This window comes from Apium graveolens, chromosome 6 (assembly GCF_009905375.1).
Source record: "Apium graveolens cultivar Ventura chromosome 6, ASM990537v1, whole genome shotgun sequence".
NCBI classification, from domain to species: domain Eukaryota; kingdom Viridiplantae; phylum Streptophyta; class Magnoliopsida; order Apiales; family Apiaceae; genus Apium; species Apium graveolens.
In genome coordinates, this window is record NC_133652.1 from 236,937,891 (window position 1) to 236,958,426 (window position 20,536).

At 34.1% G+C, this 20,536-nt stretch overlaps 1 protein-coding gene across 1 annotated transcript; it reads right to left on the reverse strand.

Moving 5' to 3' along the window:
* Positions 1 to 5,024: 5,024 nt before the first annotated feature.
* LOC141665797 (uncharacterized) lies at positions 5,025 to 5,552 on the reverse strand. The gene has a single exon (XM_074471778.1). The coding sequence runs from the start codon at positions 5,550 to 5,552 to the stop codon at positions 5,025 to 5,027; it is 528 nt and encodes a 175-aa protein (XP_074327879.1).
* Between the last annotated feature and the right edge of the window lie 14,984 nt (positions 5,553 to 20,536).

The window sequence follows — 20,536 nt, forward strand, 5'->3', positions numbered from 1 at the left end:
GGAACATCGACTCCCGGTTTAGAAATATGTTCACCTTTTATCCCCTATACTAAGGGTATACGCAACTACTTGCTTATTTCTAGCATAGGTATTATGCAACTATAAGCATTGAAATCAACAGATAGATAACCAGATTACGAAACAGACATGCATATATACCATATTAGCATGCTCCAATATATCGCAAAATTTGCTAAATAACCAATATGCATTTATCGCAAGATCATGCATATACAAATGTATACATCACAACAACAGTATAACGGATAGAATACTTGCCTGAGCGACTGGGGGTTACGAATGGCTCGGGACGAGTCTGGTAACCTATAAGCAACAAGTAAGTTGGAATTAAACCAAAGTCACTTGTAAATCTATACTTTAACTAACTTAGACTCTAACGCTCGTTTTGCGCTCACTGATTCGCTTAAGTCACTCGGGTACCCTCGGCTCCACCATTTTTAATAATTTAACCTTTATGAGTTTTAAAGCGATTCCTTTGCGAGTGTCTTACCAACTGCCTAACACACTTACCATAAATGTTTCATACATTAATTAACCCTTTTTGGTCTTTAACCTACATTTCAAAGTAAGGCGAGGGAAAAAGTTTCGTTCGCGAAACGCCGTTACTTGAAACGGTCGTTTCTCCTAAACCGTGCATCGGAATCGAACGTACTACATATCAAAACGAAGCTCGTAACATGAGCTATCTAACATGGTAGTGGTCATAATCTAGCAGGGGGTTCTCGGGTCCTAATGCTATGCACAAAAACAGTCCAAAGAAAATCGGACGTTACGACGGCTATGTTTACGCGATTACCAATATTTATACCACTCCAATTCTTTACCAATTCACTACAAACCACCCAACCATCATCAATACATCAAACACAACTTATATCAAGGCAAAGTCAGTCCATAATCTCAAGGTTTTCCAACTTATTCAACCGCAAACATGATCTACTAACCATAACTTAAGATTCATTAACCATTAACCAAGATTCATATCCAAAATCACCACAAATCCAACCAAACTATCTAACATACATGGATCTTGCTATACATACATGGATATTTCTATATATACATTAATCCATCCATGAACTCATCAAAACTCAAAGTTCAAACTATAAGTTAAAGGTGAAAGTTGTTTCTACCTCCTTGAAGCTTCCTAACACAACCCAGGAGCTTTGAATGCCTAAAAGAACCTTGATCCTTGCTTGTATAACCTTAATCTTTCATAAAAATTCAAGAAAACTAAAGTTACTTCTTGAAGGTTACTATTCACCATCTTCTTCCTTGATTTATTGGAAGAGATTGTGAAGGAATTAGGAGCTTAAACTTATAGCATATCCACATCTATGTACAAGGAAGCTTAGATAATTACCTTGTGATTTAACAATGCTTGGAACTTGATTTTTGAAATTCTTGCCCTTGAAAAAGATGAAAAGCCGAGAGCAAGATGATGAGAATGAAATGATTTTGTGTTTTTTGATTTGTTTGGATTAGCTTGGTTGCTTTTTGTTTTGTTTTTGGTTAATTACCTTAATAACCTTATATTTGTGTGGTTATAAACCAACCACACCTCCTCCTTCCCTATGTCATGCTTACATCACATTGCTATGTCATCCTCCCTTCCTTGTCCTCTTCTCATTGGTTGGGTGACATCACTTCCTCTAATCCATTTGCTTAACTTCCTAATTGTTTGCCTAATGACCGCTGATCTGTTATACGGTTCGCTTAACTTTCGTTTTCGTTTATCGTTTGAGGGATCATACCCGGGATCTTATTACTTAGGTTCCCTTAACCTTTCTCAATATATTATATTCCTTTTATGATCCTCTCCTATAATCCTTTAATTTAAATCCTTTTTATCCTGTTACCTTATACTCAATTCTCTCCGTATCTAGTGGATTTCCGGGAAAAACCAAAGTGTTCGGAATTGGATTCTGACGATCTTTACATACACTTATATACTTCATAGAGTACTAATAATATCCCATAAGATCAATAACAGAACCCCTACATAGCGTGGCATGAACAGTTTTCTCATTCAGCAAAAACACTATTCATAAGGGTTTCAAAAATTTCCAAAAATTGGGGTTATTACATTCCTCCTCAACCTTAAGAGCAACTGTCCTTGAGTTTCCTCCTTTCCTCTTGCTTTTTTGTTCCATCTCAAGTTCATGAGTCTTGAGCATCCCATAAATTTCATCAAGAGTTGTTTCTTCAAGATTATAGTTGCCTCTTATAGTTGTGGCCTTCAAATCCCAACTTTCAGGAAGAGCTAACAGGAATTTAAGATTTGAATCTTCAAGATCATATTCCTTATCAACTAGTGATAAATCATTCAAGAGTTTGATAAATCTGTCATATAAACCAGTTAATGACTCATCAGACTTTGAGTCAAAGTGTTCATACTCTTGAGTGAGTATTGTCTTCATGTTCTTCTTAATTGAATCAGTTCCCTGGCATCTTGTCTCCAAGGCTTCCCATATCTCCTTTGCAATCTTGCAGTTAATTACCCTGTTTGACATGACATTATCAATGGCACTATGTAGCAAGTGTCCTACCTTAGCATCCTTAGCAATTGAAGAGATATCTTCAGCAGTGTAATCACTCTTCTCCTTTGGTACAGACTTTGCTGGTTGACCTGCAACCGCAACAGCAAGTTTGGTTGGCTTGTGAGGTCCTTCATTGATTCTGTCAAGATATTCTGGATCTGTAGCTTCCAGAAACATAGACATCCTCACCTTCCATATGGGATATTACGATGGTTTCAGTATGGGAACTCTAACAGTCTCATATCGACTATGGATTTAAGTCTTTGGAGGTTCTTCAGTTTTGGTGGACTTGGTTGGAGTTTCTTCTTCAGACATGATTATTTTTGGATCTTAAACTATTTGTGTGTTAACAGATCTTGGACAATTTTTCTTGCCTTTTGGGCAAAACTTTAACTTGTCATTAGAAAATTTCTTGGACAATTTTTTCTTGAAGTACTTACCTGGTTTATAAGGCTTTTTCTCTTGATAAACTTGTAAGTAGTCTTATGTTTATAAGACTTCTTCCTGTAGGGCTTCTTGTAAGAAGTTCCTACATCCATACTCAAATGGTTTTTCAATAATCTTTTCACAACACTGTTTGCTAAAAGATTTCAACTGCTTTTGTTTCTTTGTTAAATCGCAAATTTTTGAGATTTCCTCTTGAACAATTCTTTGAGCATAGGCTAAACTATACTCTGCTGGACCAGTAGCTTCTAGATTAAATATTTCTAGAGCTTTTAATCCTACCAGCGGAATTTTGAGAAGATAGTATTTTACATACTTCAAATATTCCGCTTGGTCATCTAATTGGTATAGATATTTTTCATAATCACAGAAAAATTGATCTAGGAAACATATATCGCAAAGCTGCATATTAGTGATCCTAGTTCTTGCTTTTTCTTTTATCCTTAATAACTCCTGCAGTTTATCAGAAGCTTGATTAATTTCTAAGAACATTGTATAAATACCATTTAATACATTTTCAAAGGCTGTAACGGGACTCATGACTGGTTCCCAAGTGGTGTTTTTAATAAAATTATTAATGACACCTAAAGTCTTATGTTCGATCAATAATAAAACTGTGTTTTGATCATCATAAGCGTCTTTATTAGTCTGAATAATAAGACTAATTTCTTTTGCTCATGCGTCTATGAGCTCTTTCCTATTTGGCTTTCCGTCAATATTTAAGATATTATTACCAAAAATATTAGAATTTCCTTTAGCCTCAGAATTATTAAAAGGATAAAAATTACCTTTCCTTTTTCTGCTTCCTTCAGGTTTCTTTGTACCTGATGTTTCTCCTGATTCTCTTTTTGGTAAGGAGGTGCTGAAGTTTGATGAGTGTTCATCCAGAGGTTTTCAATTTCCTCATCTTCAGAACTATCAACTTCTGTTTCTTGAAGGACTTCCTGTTCTTCAGAGCTGAAACTTTCAATTGTATTAAGAATGTTGTAATCATTAAAACCAAATAAAGATTTTAATTCATTACTGTCTTCTATTTCTTGGTTGGCTTTAAATTTATCATCTAACTCCATTAACCTGATTGCTTGTTCGAGGACCTTATAGTTGTCATGATTAACCTGCAATTCTTATTCTTCTATGTTATCCCAGAAGAATTTTTCTATTATTTTTATGTAATTCATGTTGATTTCTTATCAACACCGAATGGCCATGTCATACTGCCAGGATTTTTTCCTGTTCCTAGCTCTTCGTTACCGACACTATAGCTGGGATAACTATATTTCCAGATCCTTGATTTGTGCTCTGGATCTTCATCTGTTGTGATGATTTCTTTTCCTTTCTGCTGCCTTTCTTTGAGGGCTTCAAGGATTTCATGGCTGCAAGGACATTCTTGAATTGTTGCTTTCAATTCAGTAATGATCTTTGCTGCTGCTGCCTCAATGTTATCTGTAACATGATTAGCATGCTGAATTTTAAGCAACCTAGGGATTTCTCCTATTTGTGGCTTAATATTTTTATCGAAATCCTCTAGTAATTCCTTAATGCTCATCCTAAGATTTTCTTAAGGTATTCTATGATTTCATTGAACTTGCAGTCAATAACTTCATTATCACACTTCGTGTTTCTAAGCTGTGACAACTGAACTTCTAATTTTTCAATATTAGCGTTCTGTTTTACTGAGAGTTTTTTTTATGTCTCTCAGAATTTCTATTTCCACATTACTCCCCCATCTCAAAGAAGTAGAATATCTGTTGAAGATACTAGCTGATTTTGAAAATTTGTCACTGGGATCTTTACTTAGTCCGAAGTAGGACAGTAAGTTGTAGATTCCTAGTAAACATCTTCCTGTAATATGGTTAAGATTATTCATTGAAGAAACAATAGTGTTAAGGCTATTACTTCCTACTACACCACTGAAGAGGTACTTCCTTGGTTCAAGGTCTATCCCTTCATTTAATTTCTTAAACTCTAGAATTTTTCCTTTTTTTATAAATATGCGGTGCATATTAATATTTAGAATGACTACAGATGATCCAGTTTCAGACATAAATCATCAACTCTTCTGGACATGCTATGAAGTAATTCTTTATTAGAGGTATTTGAAGATTCACCAACCTCTAAGGTTCTTCCTCTAAAACTCATTCTAGGTTTTTGTCCTAGAAATGGCTTATTCTTTGCAATATCAATTGCCCAAGAATTATCTAAAGGACTGATATCTGAAAATTGATTTTCTTCTACAGATCCTATTTCTGAGAATACATCGTCCAATTCAATATATTCATTTTTCTTATAGTCGATGCTATGATGACTATTGGTTAAAGCATAAGCAACAATATAAGTTAAACTAAATACTTTATCACCTGCATTCATCAGATTATGTCTCTCACAGTCATGCACGAAAGATAATATCTGATCAATATTTTTAGTTTCTAAACTAAAACCAAATTTAGGATAGACAGTAAACATGAATTTTTGGTATGCTAAATTACCTCTAGCAGCACCTAAAATACAATCTCTTCGGTCATTGATTCTATTATCTATTAAAGCCATTTTAATAGGAGAATCTATTCCTTCTTGAAATTCTGCTTTAAGCAAAATTTTTATAGCACCTAAGTGAACTACACTGATGGTAGATCTTATCTTAGAGTCTATTTTCAACAAATTTTTGCTTATCTCTTCCTTAGTGATTAAAGGCATATAAACTAAACCTGTAGTATCTTTTATATCTACATGCATTTCTTTGGTAGAGATATAATAAAAGATATGGTTTTTCCTTTTAAAACAATTTAACATAGGAATGTTAAATATTTTTTCTTTTCTTAGATCGAGTCTACTTCTTTTGATTTTAGAAAGAATTTCTTATTTTATCAAAAAGCTTGCTTGAAAACCTTTTTCATTCTCTGAAAGCTCGATTTCCAAATTGTTTTCATCTTGAGTTTCCTCAGGAAGTTTTTCTGTTAAAAAACTCATTTACGGATTCTTAATAAGATCATAACTGAGAATTATTTTAGGAGAAGATATCTCTATTTCTATTTGCATATAATACTTATTATAGAATCGAACTTGTTCAGTTTTGAATTCTTCTAGATCCCAAATAAGAAATATGATCTTCCTATTGTCTTTGTTACTAACAATCTTTCTAGAAATCTGTAAAAGGTGTTCTAAGTATTGAAGATTATTCATGGAAATCATGGCATTTCCAGATATATTTACTAACCACGGATGATTATTGCTACTAATGAAATGAGAAGATTTAAAAATATTTAACACTTATTAAAAATACAGAGTTCTAAGCATTTGTATTTGCAGTAAGGTTCAATAATATAATACATAATTTTGACATAACCGAGTCTTTGTAAAATATGATCCGAGTATTCATTCACTTCTGTAGTTATCCTGGTGTTGATTACTCCAAGGATACACCTGCTTCTTCCCTCAACGGCCACCTACCTAAACGGTACTTCGCTATGACTTACTCCCTCCAGGATATAATCACACCTCGATACTGAAGAATTAAATAAACAACAAGGCTCTGATACCAAAATGCGGAACACTTCATAAGTATTGTCAAAATAGGCAAATATTATTTATTTCTCAAACCCTTACATAATACATAGCTTAAAACCCTGTTGGGGTTACTACTCACAATACATTACAGGTTCTCTCTTGAATTAAGAAAGTGTCTTCGTTGTAAGAATACCAGATCATCTTTCCTAAAACTTAGCTCTCCTTTTATAGAGTAAGGAAGAGATCCTATTACAAGACTAGTTGTCTTCTAATAATTCATAAAGTAGATGCTATCTGCTTTCCATAAAGTAGATGCCTTCTGCTTTTCATAAAGTAGATGCCTTCTGCTTTTCATAAAGTAGATGCCTTCTGCTTTCCATAAAGTAGATGCCTTGTGCTTTTCATAAAGTAGACGCATAACACTTCATAAGTATTGTCAAAATAGGCAAATATTATTTATTTCTCAAACCCTTACATAATACATAGCTTAAAACCCCGTTGGGGTTACTACTCACAATACATTACAGGTTCTCTCTTGAATTAAGAAAGTGTCTTCGTTGTAAGAATACAAGATGATCTTTCCTAAAACTTAGCTCTCCTTTTATAGAGTAAGGAAGAGATCCTATTACAAGACTAGTCGTCTTCTAATAATTCATAAAGTAGATGTTATCTGCTTTTCATAAAGTAGATGCCTTCTGCTTTTCATAAAGTAGATGCCTTCTGCTTTTCATAAAGTAGATGCCTTCTATTTTTCATAAAGTAGATGTTATCTGCTTTCCATAAAGTAGATGCCTTCTGCTTTTCATAAAGTAGATTCCTTACCTTTTCAAAAAGATAAGATGCTCTATTAAAAACGATGTCCTGCTTTTGTTTTGAGTAGTATTCATGCTTTAGGCAAAAGTCCTTTGTCTTCTGCTGTAGTGGAGGGGTCCTCCATTATTCTTTTTCCAGATTCTTTGTCTGGAGTGGTGATACCACAAATTTGACATTCGAGATGGATGCCAAATTTGCCTATTTCCTTTTGCTTTTTCTTGCAAAAGATTTCTTGATGCGATCCAACAACATCTTTATGTAATAATTGCCTTCTGAAAGCGACAACTTTGTTGTAGTCATCTTCACTTAATCCTTTATGGGAATAAGAGGTCATTAAGGCATGTGTTGTAGCTAAATTGACTTTTAGTTTATCTTCCTTTTGAACACTAAATAACTTATTGATTAAAATCAATAACTTATTTTCAGCCAGTGCTCTTAAATCATTCTTCTCCAGTGTAGGTTCCATTACTTGGCTTGGAGAATAGATCTTTTCTTTGGCAGGACCAACCTGAATATAATGTAAAGGTTGATTAGGTGGACAATCGTATTCTTCTTCATTTTCCCAGCATATAATGGTACTAGTGGTTTTGATGAAGAGGTCGATCTCTTTTCCTTTAAGATAGTTTTTTTTAAATGTCTTGACTGCCTTTCTAAATTCCTTGGGGAACCTAGAAATTTCCGAGAGGTTATTAGCAGGATAAACTTGTACTAATAGTCCATATTGGTATGCTTCATAGACCATGTCTGGATCAGCATTTGGATAGAAATTGAAGTAGCTGACATTCTTCTTGTATGCGGTGAAGAAATGTTCACTAACAAATTCCTTTTCAGTGGCTATTCTTCCATATTGATAAAGATAATTAAATCCTAAAAAATAAGATTCAATGGTATCTTCTTCCGTCTGCATTAACAACTGCTGAGATTTTGGGATGTTTCCCAAAATAGTTTTTGCTAGAACTTTCTTTTAGGTGAGTTATTGCCCCCGCATAAGTTGGATGTAATACTTCTACAGAATTAATCAACTGGAGAGGTGGCTTGAATTCTTGTGTAGTATAAATATTTGCTGCAACTTTTGCTTCAGCAAAGGATTTGTACTTCTTATGTTTGATTCCTGAGAATCCTTTTACAGATGTCTCAGCTATCTCCCATGTAGTGTATATTCCTGCATTAGGACCATTAAACACCACATAATAGGTTTTAGGGCCTTTGTATCCGTTCGGGACAGCTGAAGTGTGACCTTCAGTCTTTGTAGGGATTTGAATTCCCCTATTAGGCATCAAATTTAAATTAGAGGTTTTTTCTAACGTTATGGAGGTTTGAACCTCAGTCTTGCTTTCTGGCAAAGCAACAGCCTTTAATGGATTTGTTATTTCTTTACCTGGAGCCGTTTGCTCAGGAATATACTTATCTTTGTTCATTTCTGAAGATGGTGATGAAGTAACTATTTGTTGTGAGGTATAAACCTCAGTCTGGATTTTTACCAAATCCACAGGTGTCAACGGATTTGTTGAGCCTTTACCGGTAGCCGTTTGCTCCGGGCTAGTTTGTTCTTCACTCAGAGTTGAGGAAGGTGAACAAATAACCTTTTGTTCTTGAGGAGTATTGAATTTCCTTTCGAACTCTATCTTGGCTCTCACCAAGTGTAGTCTTTCCTGGATAATTGACCATTCTTTTAAAAGAATTGTTTTCTCCAGAAGCAACTTCTCCATAGCTACTAGCTTATGGGATCTTCAAAGAAAGAAGATTGTTTTTATACCTCCAATGGTATTTGTTTCTTTTGAGAGAAACTTGTGAAGAAGGAAGATGTTTGTAAATGTTTTATGATTTATTTTTCAGTTCCTTCTGTATTTATAGCCAAAAAGCGACCTTGGATTCCTGTATGAACAGTATTAGCTTTTCATACCTGTTCTTTCTGGAATTCTCTTGTTAAAAAATCTGTTGAGCAGTTTTTAACTCCTTCGATGTGCTCTACATCAAAATTGTAGTGAGATAACCATTGCTGCCATCTTACTAATCTTCCTTGCTTATTATCTCCCTGTAACTTAATACGAAGAAAATGAGTGAAGTTTCTATTATCAGTCCTTACCAAAAATTTAACCGGAGTTAGATAAATAGAAAATTTGTTAATGACTCTAATGACTGCCAAATATTCTTTTTCATTTGAATGATAATTTTGCTCAGCATCTTTAAAGCTTCCTGAAGCATATCTACATATTAATTCTTTATCAGAATTAACTGCTTTGAGAACTCCTCCCCGGTATTCGCCTGAAGCGTCTGTCTCAATGATAAGCTTGTCATCGGCTTTGGATGATAGAGTTTTGGAAAACCCTTGAGATTCTTTTTTACCTTACAAATGTAATCAGTGTCTGAATCTTTCCATTCCCATGGAATATCTTTCCTGAGCTTAACCTGCAAAGGTGCACGAATGGCTGTAAGTTTTGGAATATAATCAGATGCATAAGTTAATATACCTAAAAACCTTTGCAACTGTTTTTTGTCTTCAAGTTTGTTCGGAAATTTATTAATATGTTCTAGAATATGAGCTTGAGGACAGTGCGTTCCTTGATCAATTTCTAATCCTAAGAATTTAATCTTTGTTTTAAAAAGTTGTGCTTTCTTCTTGGATAAAATTATGCCAAGATGTTGACATCTCTTTAGAACTGCTGCTAAATGCCTTAAATGATCCTGTTCATTATCACTAAAGATTAGGATATCATCAACATAAACGCAACAAAATGATTCAAATGACCTGAATGCATCCTGCATGTGTCTTTGAGAAATGGAAGGAGCCTGTTTAAGACTGAATGGCACCACGATCCATTGGTAATGTCCTTGGGGACATGTAAATGCTGTCAGTAACTGTGATCCTTCGTCTAGCAATACCTACCAAAAACCAGATTTACAGTCTAATGAACTGGACATTTTCTTACCTCGGATAAGGGTGAAAAGTTCATCCTTATTTGGTAGGTTATGGTTGTCTCCTATTGTAGCCTCATTAATTGCTTTATAGTTGACTATCATTCTTTTCTTCCCTCTTCTCTTTTCAGCTTCATTTTCTACAAGAAATGCTGGAGACATATGAGGTGATTTACTGGGTATGATGATCTTTATATCCAGAAGCTCTTGAATTTGTATTCCAAATTCTTTACGATCTTGTGGGTTGTACTTCATAGGTCGAACCTTGATTACAGTTTTGGGATCTCTGAGTTTGCTTGCTGCTTTCATCCATTTCTTGGTCTTTGTAGGATCCAGTGGATTTTCTGAGCAGACAGAGTCTAATAATCCTTCGATTATAGTCTTCTTTTTTATATCAAGAATTAAATTTTTACAATCATTTAATTCTTTGAATCTTCTAATAACATCCTTCCCCTTCTGTAAAAGAAAATTTTTATTAGTGCTGATATTAATAACATCGGGTTTTTTGGTTTTAGAACTCTTTTTCATTGATTCTAGAAAACCTGGAACTCCAACTTTACGAGCTGTTGTTATTTTTCTGATATATACTTCTTGACCTGAAAGGGTTAGTATAATCATTTTTGTATACTGAGTGAATGGTTCATATAATTGGCAAAAATTAATACCAATTAAAAAATCTATTCCAGCTTCATGTTGGTAAACAGTAGGAATATGAAGTATTTCACCTGCTATCAGTATATTAAGGTCTTTACATACCTTGCCGATTGTAATGGTGCTCACATTAGCAATTTTAGCTTGTATAGGTCTTTCTGTGTTAATCCAATGTTCTGGTGGAATAACATGCTTACTTGTTATGCAAAGGCTGGAACCTGTATCAGCATAACAATGTAATTCAATCTGTTTATATCCTGTAAATTTTAATTTACCTGAGATGTAAATAGAGTTTGGATTAGTAATATGAAGGGTTTTTAGCACATAAATACAGCGAAAACGTAAATTTAATCTTAAAAAAAACCGAAACCCTCCGCAGGATCCATGCGAAAAATAATATTTAATTCGTAGTTCAGTATGTTTACCTTAAAAAGCTTTACGTTAATGGAAAGATGGAGGTCTTTAATGGCGATCCAAAAATGATGAACGGAGATCCTTAGCAGCTGCTCCTCAAGTGTGAAGCACTCCACCGGGATCCACCAAGAAAACGATGTAATGAAGGAGGAGGAGATGGAGAGAATTAGGGTTTTGTAAATCTTTTTCGTTGAGGCAAAAATAGGGTCTATAATAGTATATTATAGGCAAAATTTTCAGCTGAAATTTTTTCCATAAAATATTATTATTATTAACCCTTTATTATTCTCACTAATAATTAAAACACCTTTTAATTATTAATCCTTTATTCTAAACACTTTAGAAATAATTCTCTCACTTGATTTAATTTCCAAAAATTAAATTCTTAATTAATAATATTAAGAACTTTTTCTCAATTAATTTATAATCTCATTTAATCAATTATTAAATTTGCCAATTAATTATTTATTTCATAAATAAATAATTATCAGCCATTATTAATTAATTTCTCCACCATTAAATCATTCTCTTTTATGGTGTGACCCTGTAGGTTCAATATTAAGCCGGTAGTAGAAATAAATAATAATAAAACTATTTTATCATTATTTATATAAATTCTCTAATTCATTAAATATGATTAATTAATTAATCATATTTATTCTACATCGTGAAGGATACTTCTCAGCATATTGCGACTATCCGGATAATACGAATTCACTGCTTAGAATACCAAGAACCTATTCAGTGAGCAGTTACCGTACAATTAATTCCTTCTACCCTGCAATGTCACGATTAAATACAAGGCATGGAACTTGTGTCAAGCCTATCTTATTTAATCACTTGCTTTCCCATTCACTATGCTTAGTTCTATTTAATGTAAATTAGAAACTCCATTCTAATTTCATTTACTCTAGCCAGAGATTCCTGAACTAACATAAGTGGATCAGCATTGAACATTCTCTTCCTACACTGGAAATGGTAGATCCTTTATTGATCATACACTATCTTCGTGTACAAATTTCTATACCCAGTAGAGCCCTTATAATTGTCCCTTGAGACTAAGAACTAAACCAAAGCATAGTTCAGTGGACACAAGATGACTATGATGACCTCAAGTCTAAGGATACTTGTACAACTATCACTATGTGAATAACTGCTGACACGTGAGTGAAATCCATCAGTTGTTCAGTTGTGTGAGTCATTTTCAGTGAACTTATTCTATAATAAGCACCTACATACTAGGTATAGTGTCACCACACAAATGTCTATGAGAACAGACATCCTTCATAATGAAGCAAGCATAGTATGTACCGATCTTTGCGGATTATTAATTACCAGTTAGTAATCCTACGACCAGGAACTATTTAAGTTTAGAGTTATCATCTTTTAGGTCTCATTATTATGATCTCATCACAATCCATAAAAAGCTTTACTCTAAACTATGGTATATCTTATTTAAACATTTAAATAGATAGAGCCCGCAATAAAAACAAAACAAGCCTTTTATTAATATCAATGAAATCAAAACAGATACATAAAAGTTATTCCTAAATCCTCATACATGATTGGACTTAGGACATATCTCTTTCAATCTCCCACTTGTACTAAATCCAATCACTCTGGTATCTAATACCCATCTTGTCTTTATGACGATCAAAGTGACTCTGAGAAAGTGGCTTTGTGAGTAGGTCTGCTACGTTGTTATGTGTGTCAACTCTCTCGACATTGACATCTCCTCTTTCAAGAATCTGAATTGCACCACCATTCAGAGTAAACACGTACCCTGACATGGATTTGCTATCACTTTCTGACTGAAAACTAGAGTCAGTATAACCCTCTATTTTCAACTCAGATTCACCACCAAAAACAAGAAAAATGTCCTGAGTCCTTCGCAAGTACTTAAGGATGTTTTTCACTGCTTTCCAGTGGTCTTCACCTGGATTGGACTGATATCTGCTCGTCACACTAATTGAATAAGCAACATCAGGCCTTGTACACAATATCGCGTACATGATAGATCCTATTGCTGAAGCATAAGGAATCTTACTCATACGCTCTCTTTCCTCAGGTGTCTTAAGTGACATTTTTTCGGAAAGGGACACTCCATGGCTTATCGGTATGAGACCTCTTTTGGAGTTTTCCATGCTAAACCTTTTAAGCACTTTCTGGATGTATGTACCCTGGGTAAGACCTATCATTCTTCTAGATCTATCTCTATAGATCTTCATACCGAGAATGTAGGATGCTTCTCCCAAGTCCTTCATGGTGAAGTTCTTTGATAGCCATACTTTGACTGATTGTAGCATCGGTATATCATTTCCTATAAGAAGTATGTCATCCACATATAATACAAGAAATGTTACCGCACTCCCACTAACCTTCTTGTAGACACATGGTTCATCTATGTTTTTGATAAAACCAAACTCTTTGATTGTCTCATCAAAACGGATGTTCCATCTACGAGAAGCTTGCCTTAAACCATATATGGTTCACAGCAGCTTACACACTAGGTGTTCATTTCCCTTGGAAAGAAAACCCTCTGGCTGTGTCATATAAACTTCCTCCTCAAGTTCCCCATTGAGGTAGGTCATTTTCACGTCCATTTTCCAGATCTCATAGTCGTAGTAAGCAGCAATCGCAAGCAAAATCTGAATTGATTTTAGCAGGGCTACAGGTGAAATTTTTTCATCAAAGTCAATCCCTTGCCTTTGTTTAAATCCTTTTGCCACAAGCCTGGCCTTATAGGTCTCCACCTGTCCATCTGCTCCAATCTTTCTTTTGTATACCCACTTGCACCCAATAGGCTTAACACCTTCAGGCGCCTCAACCAGAGTCCATACTTGGTTGGTATACTAGATTCCATTTCGGATTTCATGGCACTATGTCATTTCTCTAAGTCAACACTACTCATAGCCTCATTATAGGTTACAGGGTTGTCATCATCAATGATTGACAACTCATTGTCATTCTCAATGACAAGGCCATAATACCTCTCAGGTTGGCGAGACACTCTCCCTGTCCTACGAATGGGCAGTTCCACAGAAGGTTGTTCAGTCTGAACAGGTATTTCCACTTGATCCGTAGTAGTTTGTGCTTCTTGAACTTCATCAAGTTCAATTTTTCTCCCACTGTTTCCTTCAAGGATAAACTCCTTTTCCAAGAAGGTAGCATGTCTGGAGACAAACACCCGATGATCGGTGTAAAAATAATACCCCAAAGTCTCTTTAGGATATCCCACAAAATTACATTTTACGGATCGAGATTCCAGCTTATCTGGGTCAACTTTCTTGACATAAGCTGGACATCCCCAAATCTTAATGTGTTTAAGACTCGGTTTCCTTTCTTTCCATATCTCATATGGTGTTTGAGGAACAGATTTGGAAGGCACCTTATTCAGTAAATATGTTGAGGTTTCCAATGCATAACCCTATAGGAATACTGGAAGATTCGCATAGCTCATCATGGACCGAACCATGTCTAACAAAGTTCGATTTCTCCTTTCAGATACCCCATTTAACTGTGGAGTATATGGAGGAGTCCACTAGGAGACTATACCATTTCCTTTGAGATAATCTAGAAACTCTCCATTCAAGTATTCACCACCTCGATCTGATCGAAGAGTTATAATACTGTGTTTGGTTTGTTTCTCCACTTCATGTTTATATTCTTTTTAACTTTTCAAAAGCTTTAGACTTGTGTTTCATCAAATACACATATCCGAATCTAGATTTAACATCTATGAAAGTAATGAAGTACGAAAATCCACCCATGGCTTGCGTAGACATTGGTCCACATACATCTGTGTGTACCAATCCTAGTAAATCTGCAGCCCTCTCTCCATGTCCACTAAATGGAGATTTGGTCATTTTACCCAATAGACAAGACTCACATGTAGGATATGATTCAAAATCAAAGGGGTCAAGTAACCCTTCCTTATGCAATGTCTGCAGTCTATTTTCACTAATATGACCTAGCCTACAGTGCCATAAATAGGTCAGATTTTCATCATCTTGTTTTCTTTTATTAGTTTGTTCAATCTGAAGTAAATCATGCTCTACGTCACATACATACAGACCATTATCTAAAATGCCACGTCTAAAAAGAACATTATCTCTAAGGATTGAACATTCATTATTCTTAATAATAAATGAAAAACCATCCACATCCAACATAGGAATAGAAACAATATTCCTCACAATAGAGGGAACGTAATAACAATTATTCAAAATAATAGTCTTGCCCGTAGGCATATGTAAACTAAATGATCCTACAGATATGGCCGCAACCCTTGCTCCATTGCCCATACGTAGAATCGCCTCATCTTTTTCAAGAGTCCTACTTCCCTTTAGTCCTTACAACGAATTGCAAATATGAGAACCACAGGCGATATCTAATACCCAAGTAGAAATTTGACCTAGTGACATATTAACTTCGATCATGAACATGCCTGAATCAGAAGCGGTAGTCTTACTACCCTTTTTTATCTTCGATTCTGCAAGGTAAACCTTGCAGTTCCTCTTCCAGTGCCCCAACTTGTTACATTGAAAACAAACAGCAAAATTAGGATCAGTCAACTTGTGAGCATCTAATATGCTCCAGAGTGATAGTGTAGAAGACATGACGAATATAGTAAATCTGTAAATGATAAACACATAACAACACTTAGCAAATATTCAATTTCATTTCAAAACACTATATGAATCGGGTCTTTATTCATAAGTGTCTCCCACTAGTTTATCTAATTTTTTCAACCCCCTAAGTGAAAATTAAGCATTCATAATGCTAGCGGGAATAGGGATCCTACATTCCATCACACAACCTCAGCTGTGGCACAAAACATCATGTGATGTTCAATAGGCAGACAACTCTTGTCAATTACATCTTATGTTATTCCCTAATATAAGTTTAGCCTCTTGAATAATTGAGTCACGGTTGTGGCACGACAAACTCAATATTCTAAGTCAAGTCTAACCCAACATTTCGTACAATTGAATCAGTCTTCAACGGCCCATGGCTGTAGCACGTACTGACCTTTAGATTCTAATTCAATGTACACATCTCTATGTAATAGACAAGTATTTCTTATTTCGAAATCAAAGCCCTCGACTGTAGCACGAAACGACAATGATTTAAAAATAAGAACCACTTTCTACCATGTTGGAAGGCTATGACCGACACAAGCCCGTTGTGTCATTGGCCAATTACTACTTGATATTATTTAATTTTAGAGGGATTATATTACGTTACAATCATAATCATATTATAAAGAGATTCTTCCTATTAAATTAAATATTTCAAATCAATAATCGATAATCAGATAATTCCCAGATCGGGTGGAGCATTGTCAAGAGGCGTCACTTAATAACCCTTTCTTATCGATAGAAATCTGTTGTTGACAGAATCATCCTTTCTCTCAATATTGAAAATTCATATTCAATTACGTGTTCCATAAACACAAGAATCTCATGATCGTATTCATAATATTTATTGTTAAGGCAAGAAACGATTCCTATTCTAGATTTTCTAGAGCACGCCTTATATTGATTTAAGTTCACCTAAATCTATCATCGCATGGTAAACATAGGCATATATCTCATATATAAAATTAAATAAACAAGTAAATGTAAAGTGCAATAAAGTAAATGTGTTTGGTTATGGCCCCATCCTATGTGATCTTTATCAAGCTCATGATAACGATCAAGGTCAATCTAATATGGTGATGGAAATAAATACAACTACTTATTACATAAGTCTTCTTCTTTGTTTAGACTTCTTGTATGCCTCGTCTTCTTCTTTGTATCACCTCCATTGGATAGCCTTCTTGAGTCTTCAATTACATTACATGATTGAAAGTAAAACTAATCTAATGAACTTACAAGAATAACTCGAGTTACATTCGAGATTTATGATTACAAAGATTGACGACATGCAAGTCGTATTTAAAACCAAAACCAAAACCATTACACTAAGGTCGAAAGGCCATAACCATCCACCATGCTCATACAACACATAAAAGCATGTTAAAACACATAATCTGATCTTAACATATCATATTATCCATGATCTAATCATAAAAAGAAAATATGACAAAAATCAGAAAAATCAGAATCAAATCAGAAAAACAAGAATCACTGTTTACGGGTAGTAAACGACATCAAACGCCTTACAGACTAGTCGTTGATAGCTTTTGCTATCAGTTTTGTTCTGACGCTCGTTTACCTATGGAATAGGGTATTCGTTTGCATAAATCGGACACCAGACACAGATTTCAGCAAATCTGCAGCAGCCAGTTCAGAATCCGTATCTAATATGATTTTCATAATTAGAACAAACATAAATCATGTATATATCAATATATATACAGATTACATAATCATCTTATGATTATACAACTCACATGAATATCATATATTCAAAACCATACATATATAAGCATATTATTTCAACATCAAATCATGGCGAATCACGTACATGCTCATATATCGAAAACAGTTAAACACATAAACGAATTAAAAACGTTTCTCAAGTAGCTCTGATGTCATTGAAGGGTTTTTAGCACATAAACGCAGCGAAAAATTAAATTTAATCTTAAAAAAAACTGAAACCCTCCGCAAAGTCCATGTGAAAAATAATATTTAATTCATAGTTCAGTATGTTTACCTTAAGAGGCTTTACGTTAATGGAAAGATGGAGGTCTTTAATGGCGATCCAAAAATGATGAACGAAGATCCTTAGCAGCTGCTCCTCAAGTGTGAAGCACTCCACCGGTATCCACCAAGAAAACGATGTAATGAAGGAGGAGGAGATGGAGAGAATTAGGGTTTTGTAAATCTTTTTGGTTGAAGCAAAAATAGGGTCTATAATAGTATATTTATAGGCAAAATTTTCAGCTGAGAATTTTCGCATAAAATATTATTATTATTAGCCATTTATTATTCTCACTAATAATTAAAACACCTTTTAATTATTAATCTTTTTTTCTAAATACTTTAGAAATAATTCTCTCACTTGATTTAATTTCCAAAAGTTAAATTATTAATTAATAATATTAAGAACTTTTTCTTAATTAATTTATAATCAATTAAATATCATTTAATCAATTATTAAATTTTCCAATTAATTATTTATTTCATAAATAAATAATTATCAGCCATTATTAATTAATTTCTCCACCATTAAATCATTTTCTTTTATGGTGTGACCCTGTAGGTTCAATATTAAGCCGATAGTAGAAATAAATAATAATAAAACTATTTTATCATTATTTATATAAATTCTCTAATTCATTAAATATGATTAATTAATTAATCATATTTATTCTACATCGTGAAGGATACTTCTCAGCATATCGCGACTATCCAGATAATACGAATTCACTGCTTAGAATACCAAGAACCTATTCAGTGAGTAGTTACCGTATAACTAATTCCATCTACCCTGCAATGTCACGATTAAATACAAGGCATGGAACTTGTGTCAAGCCTATCTTATTTAATCACTTGCTTTCCCATTCACTATGCTTAGTTCTATTTAATGTAAATTAGAAACTCCTTTCTAATTTCATTCACACTGGCCAGAGATTCCTGAACTAACATAAGTGGATCAGCATTGAACATTCTCTTCCTACACTGGAAGGGGTAGATCCTTTATTGATCATATACTATCTTCGTGTACAAATTCCTATACCCAATAGAGCCCTTATAATTGTCCCCTGAGACTAAGAACTAAACCAAAACATAGTTCAGTGTACACAAGATGACTATGATGACCTCAAGTCTAAGGATACTTGTACAACTATCACTATGTGAACAACTGCTGACACGTGAATGAAATCCATCAGTTGTTCAGCTGTGTGAGTCATGTTCAGTGAACTTATTCTATAATAAGCACCTACATACTAGCTATAGTGTCACCACACAAATGTCTATGAGAACAGACATCATTCATAATGAAGCAAGAATAGTATGTACCGATATTTGCGGATTATTAATTACCGGTTAGTAATCCTACGACCAGGAACTATTTAAGTTTAGAGTAATCATCTTTTAGGTCTCATTATTATTATCTCATCACAATCCATAAAAAGCTTTACTCTAAACTATGGTATATCTTATTTAAACATTTAAATAGATAGAGCCCGCAATAAAAACAAAACAAGCCTTTTATTAATATCAATGAAATCAAAACAGATTACATAAAAGTTATTCATAAATCCTCATACATGATTGGACTTAGGACATATCTCTTTCATAATGTTGGTCATCACTTCTTCTTCTTCAATCGGATTCTGAGGAAGTTGATTCATTAGAATCTGACTCTATTGGTCCAGAGTCCAGTTCTTCAATTGAAGATACTTCTTGAGTATCTTCATAAGGCTCTTCAATAGGAATATATCCTAAAGAATAAGCTTGTTCTAGTATTTGGACCTTGCTGTCATGCTTCTTCCTATTAGGGCATTCATTTGCATAATGTCCTTTTTCGTTACAGATCCAACACCTGCAATTTTTCTTGCCTTTTGGGCAAAACCTTTTCTTATCATTAGAAAAAATTTTGGACGATTTTTTCTTGAAATACTTACCTTGTTTATAAGGCTTTTTCTTCTTGATAAACTTGTAAGTAGTCTTATGTTTATAAGACTTCTTCCTGTAGGGCTTCTTGTAAGAAGATTTCCTACATCCATACTCAAATGGTTTTTCAATAATCTTTTCACAACACTGTTTGCTAAAAGATTTCAACTGCTTTTGTTTCTTTGTTAAATCGCAAATTTTTGAGATTTCCTCTTTAACAATTCTTTGAACATAGGCTAAACTATACTCTGCTGGACCAGTAGCTTCTAGATTAAATATTTCTAGAGCTTTTAATCCTACCAGTGGAATTTTGAGGAGATAGTATTTTACATACTTCACATATTTCTGGAGGTGCTGAAGTTTGATGAGTGTTCATCCAGAGGTTTTCTATTTCCTCATCTTCAGAACTATCAACTTCTGTTTCTTGAAGGTCTTCCTGTTCTTCAGAACTGAAACTTTCAATTGTGTTAAGAATGTTGTAATCATTAAAACCAAATAAAGATTTTAATTCATTATTGTCTTCTATTTCTTGGTTGGCTTCAGATTTATCATCTAACTCCATTAACCTGATTGTTTGTTCGAGTACCTTATAGTTGTCATCATTAACCTGTAATTCTTCTTCTTCTATGTTATCCCAGAAAAAAAATTCTACTATTTTTATGTAAT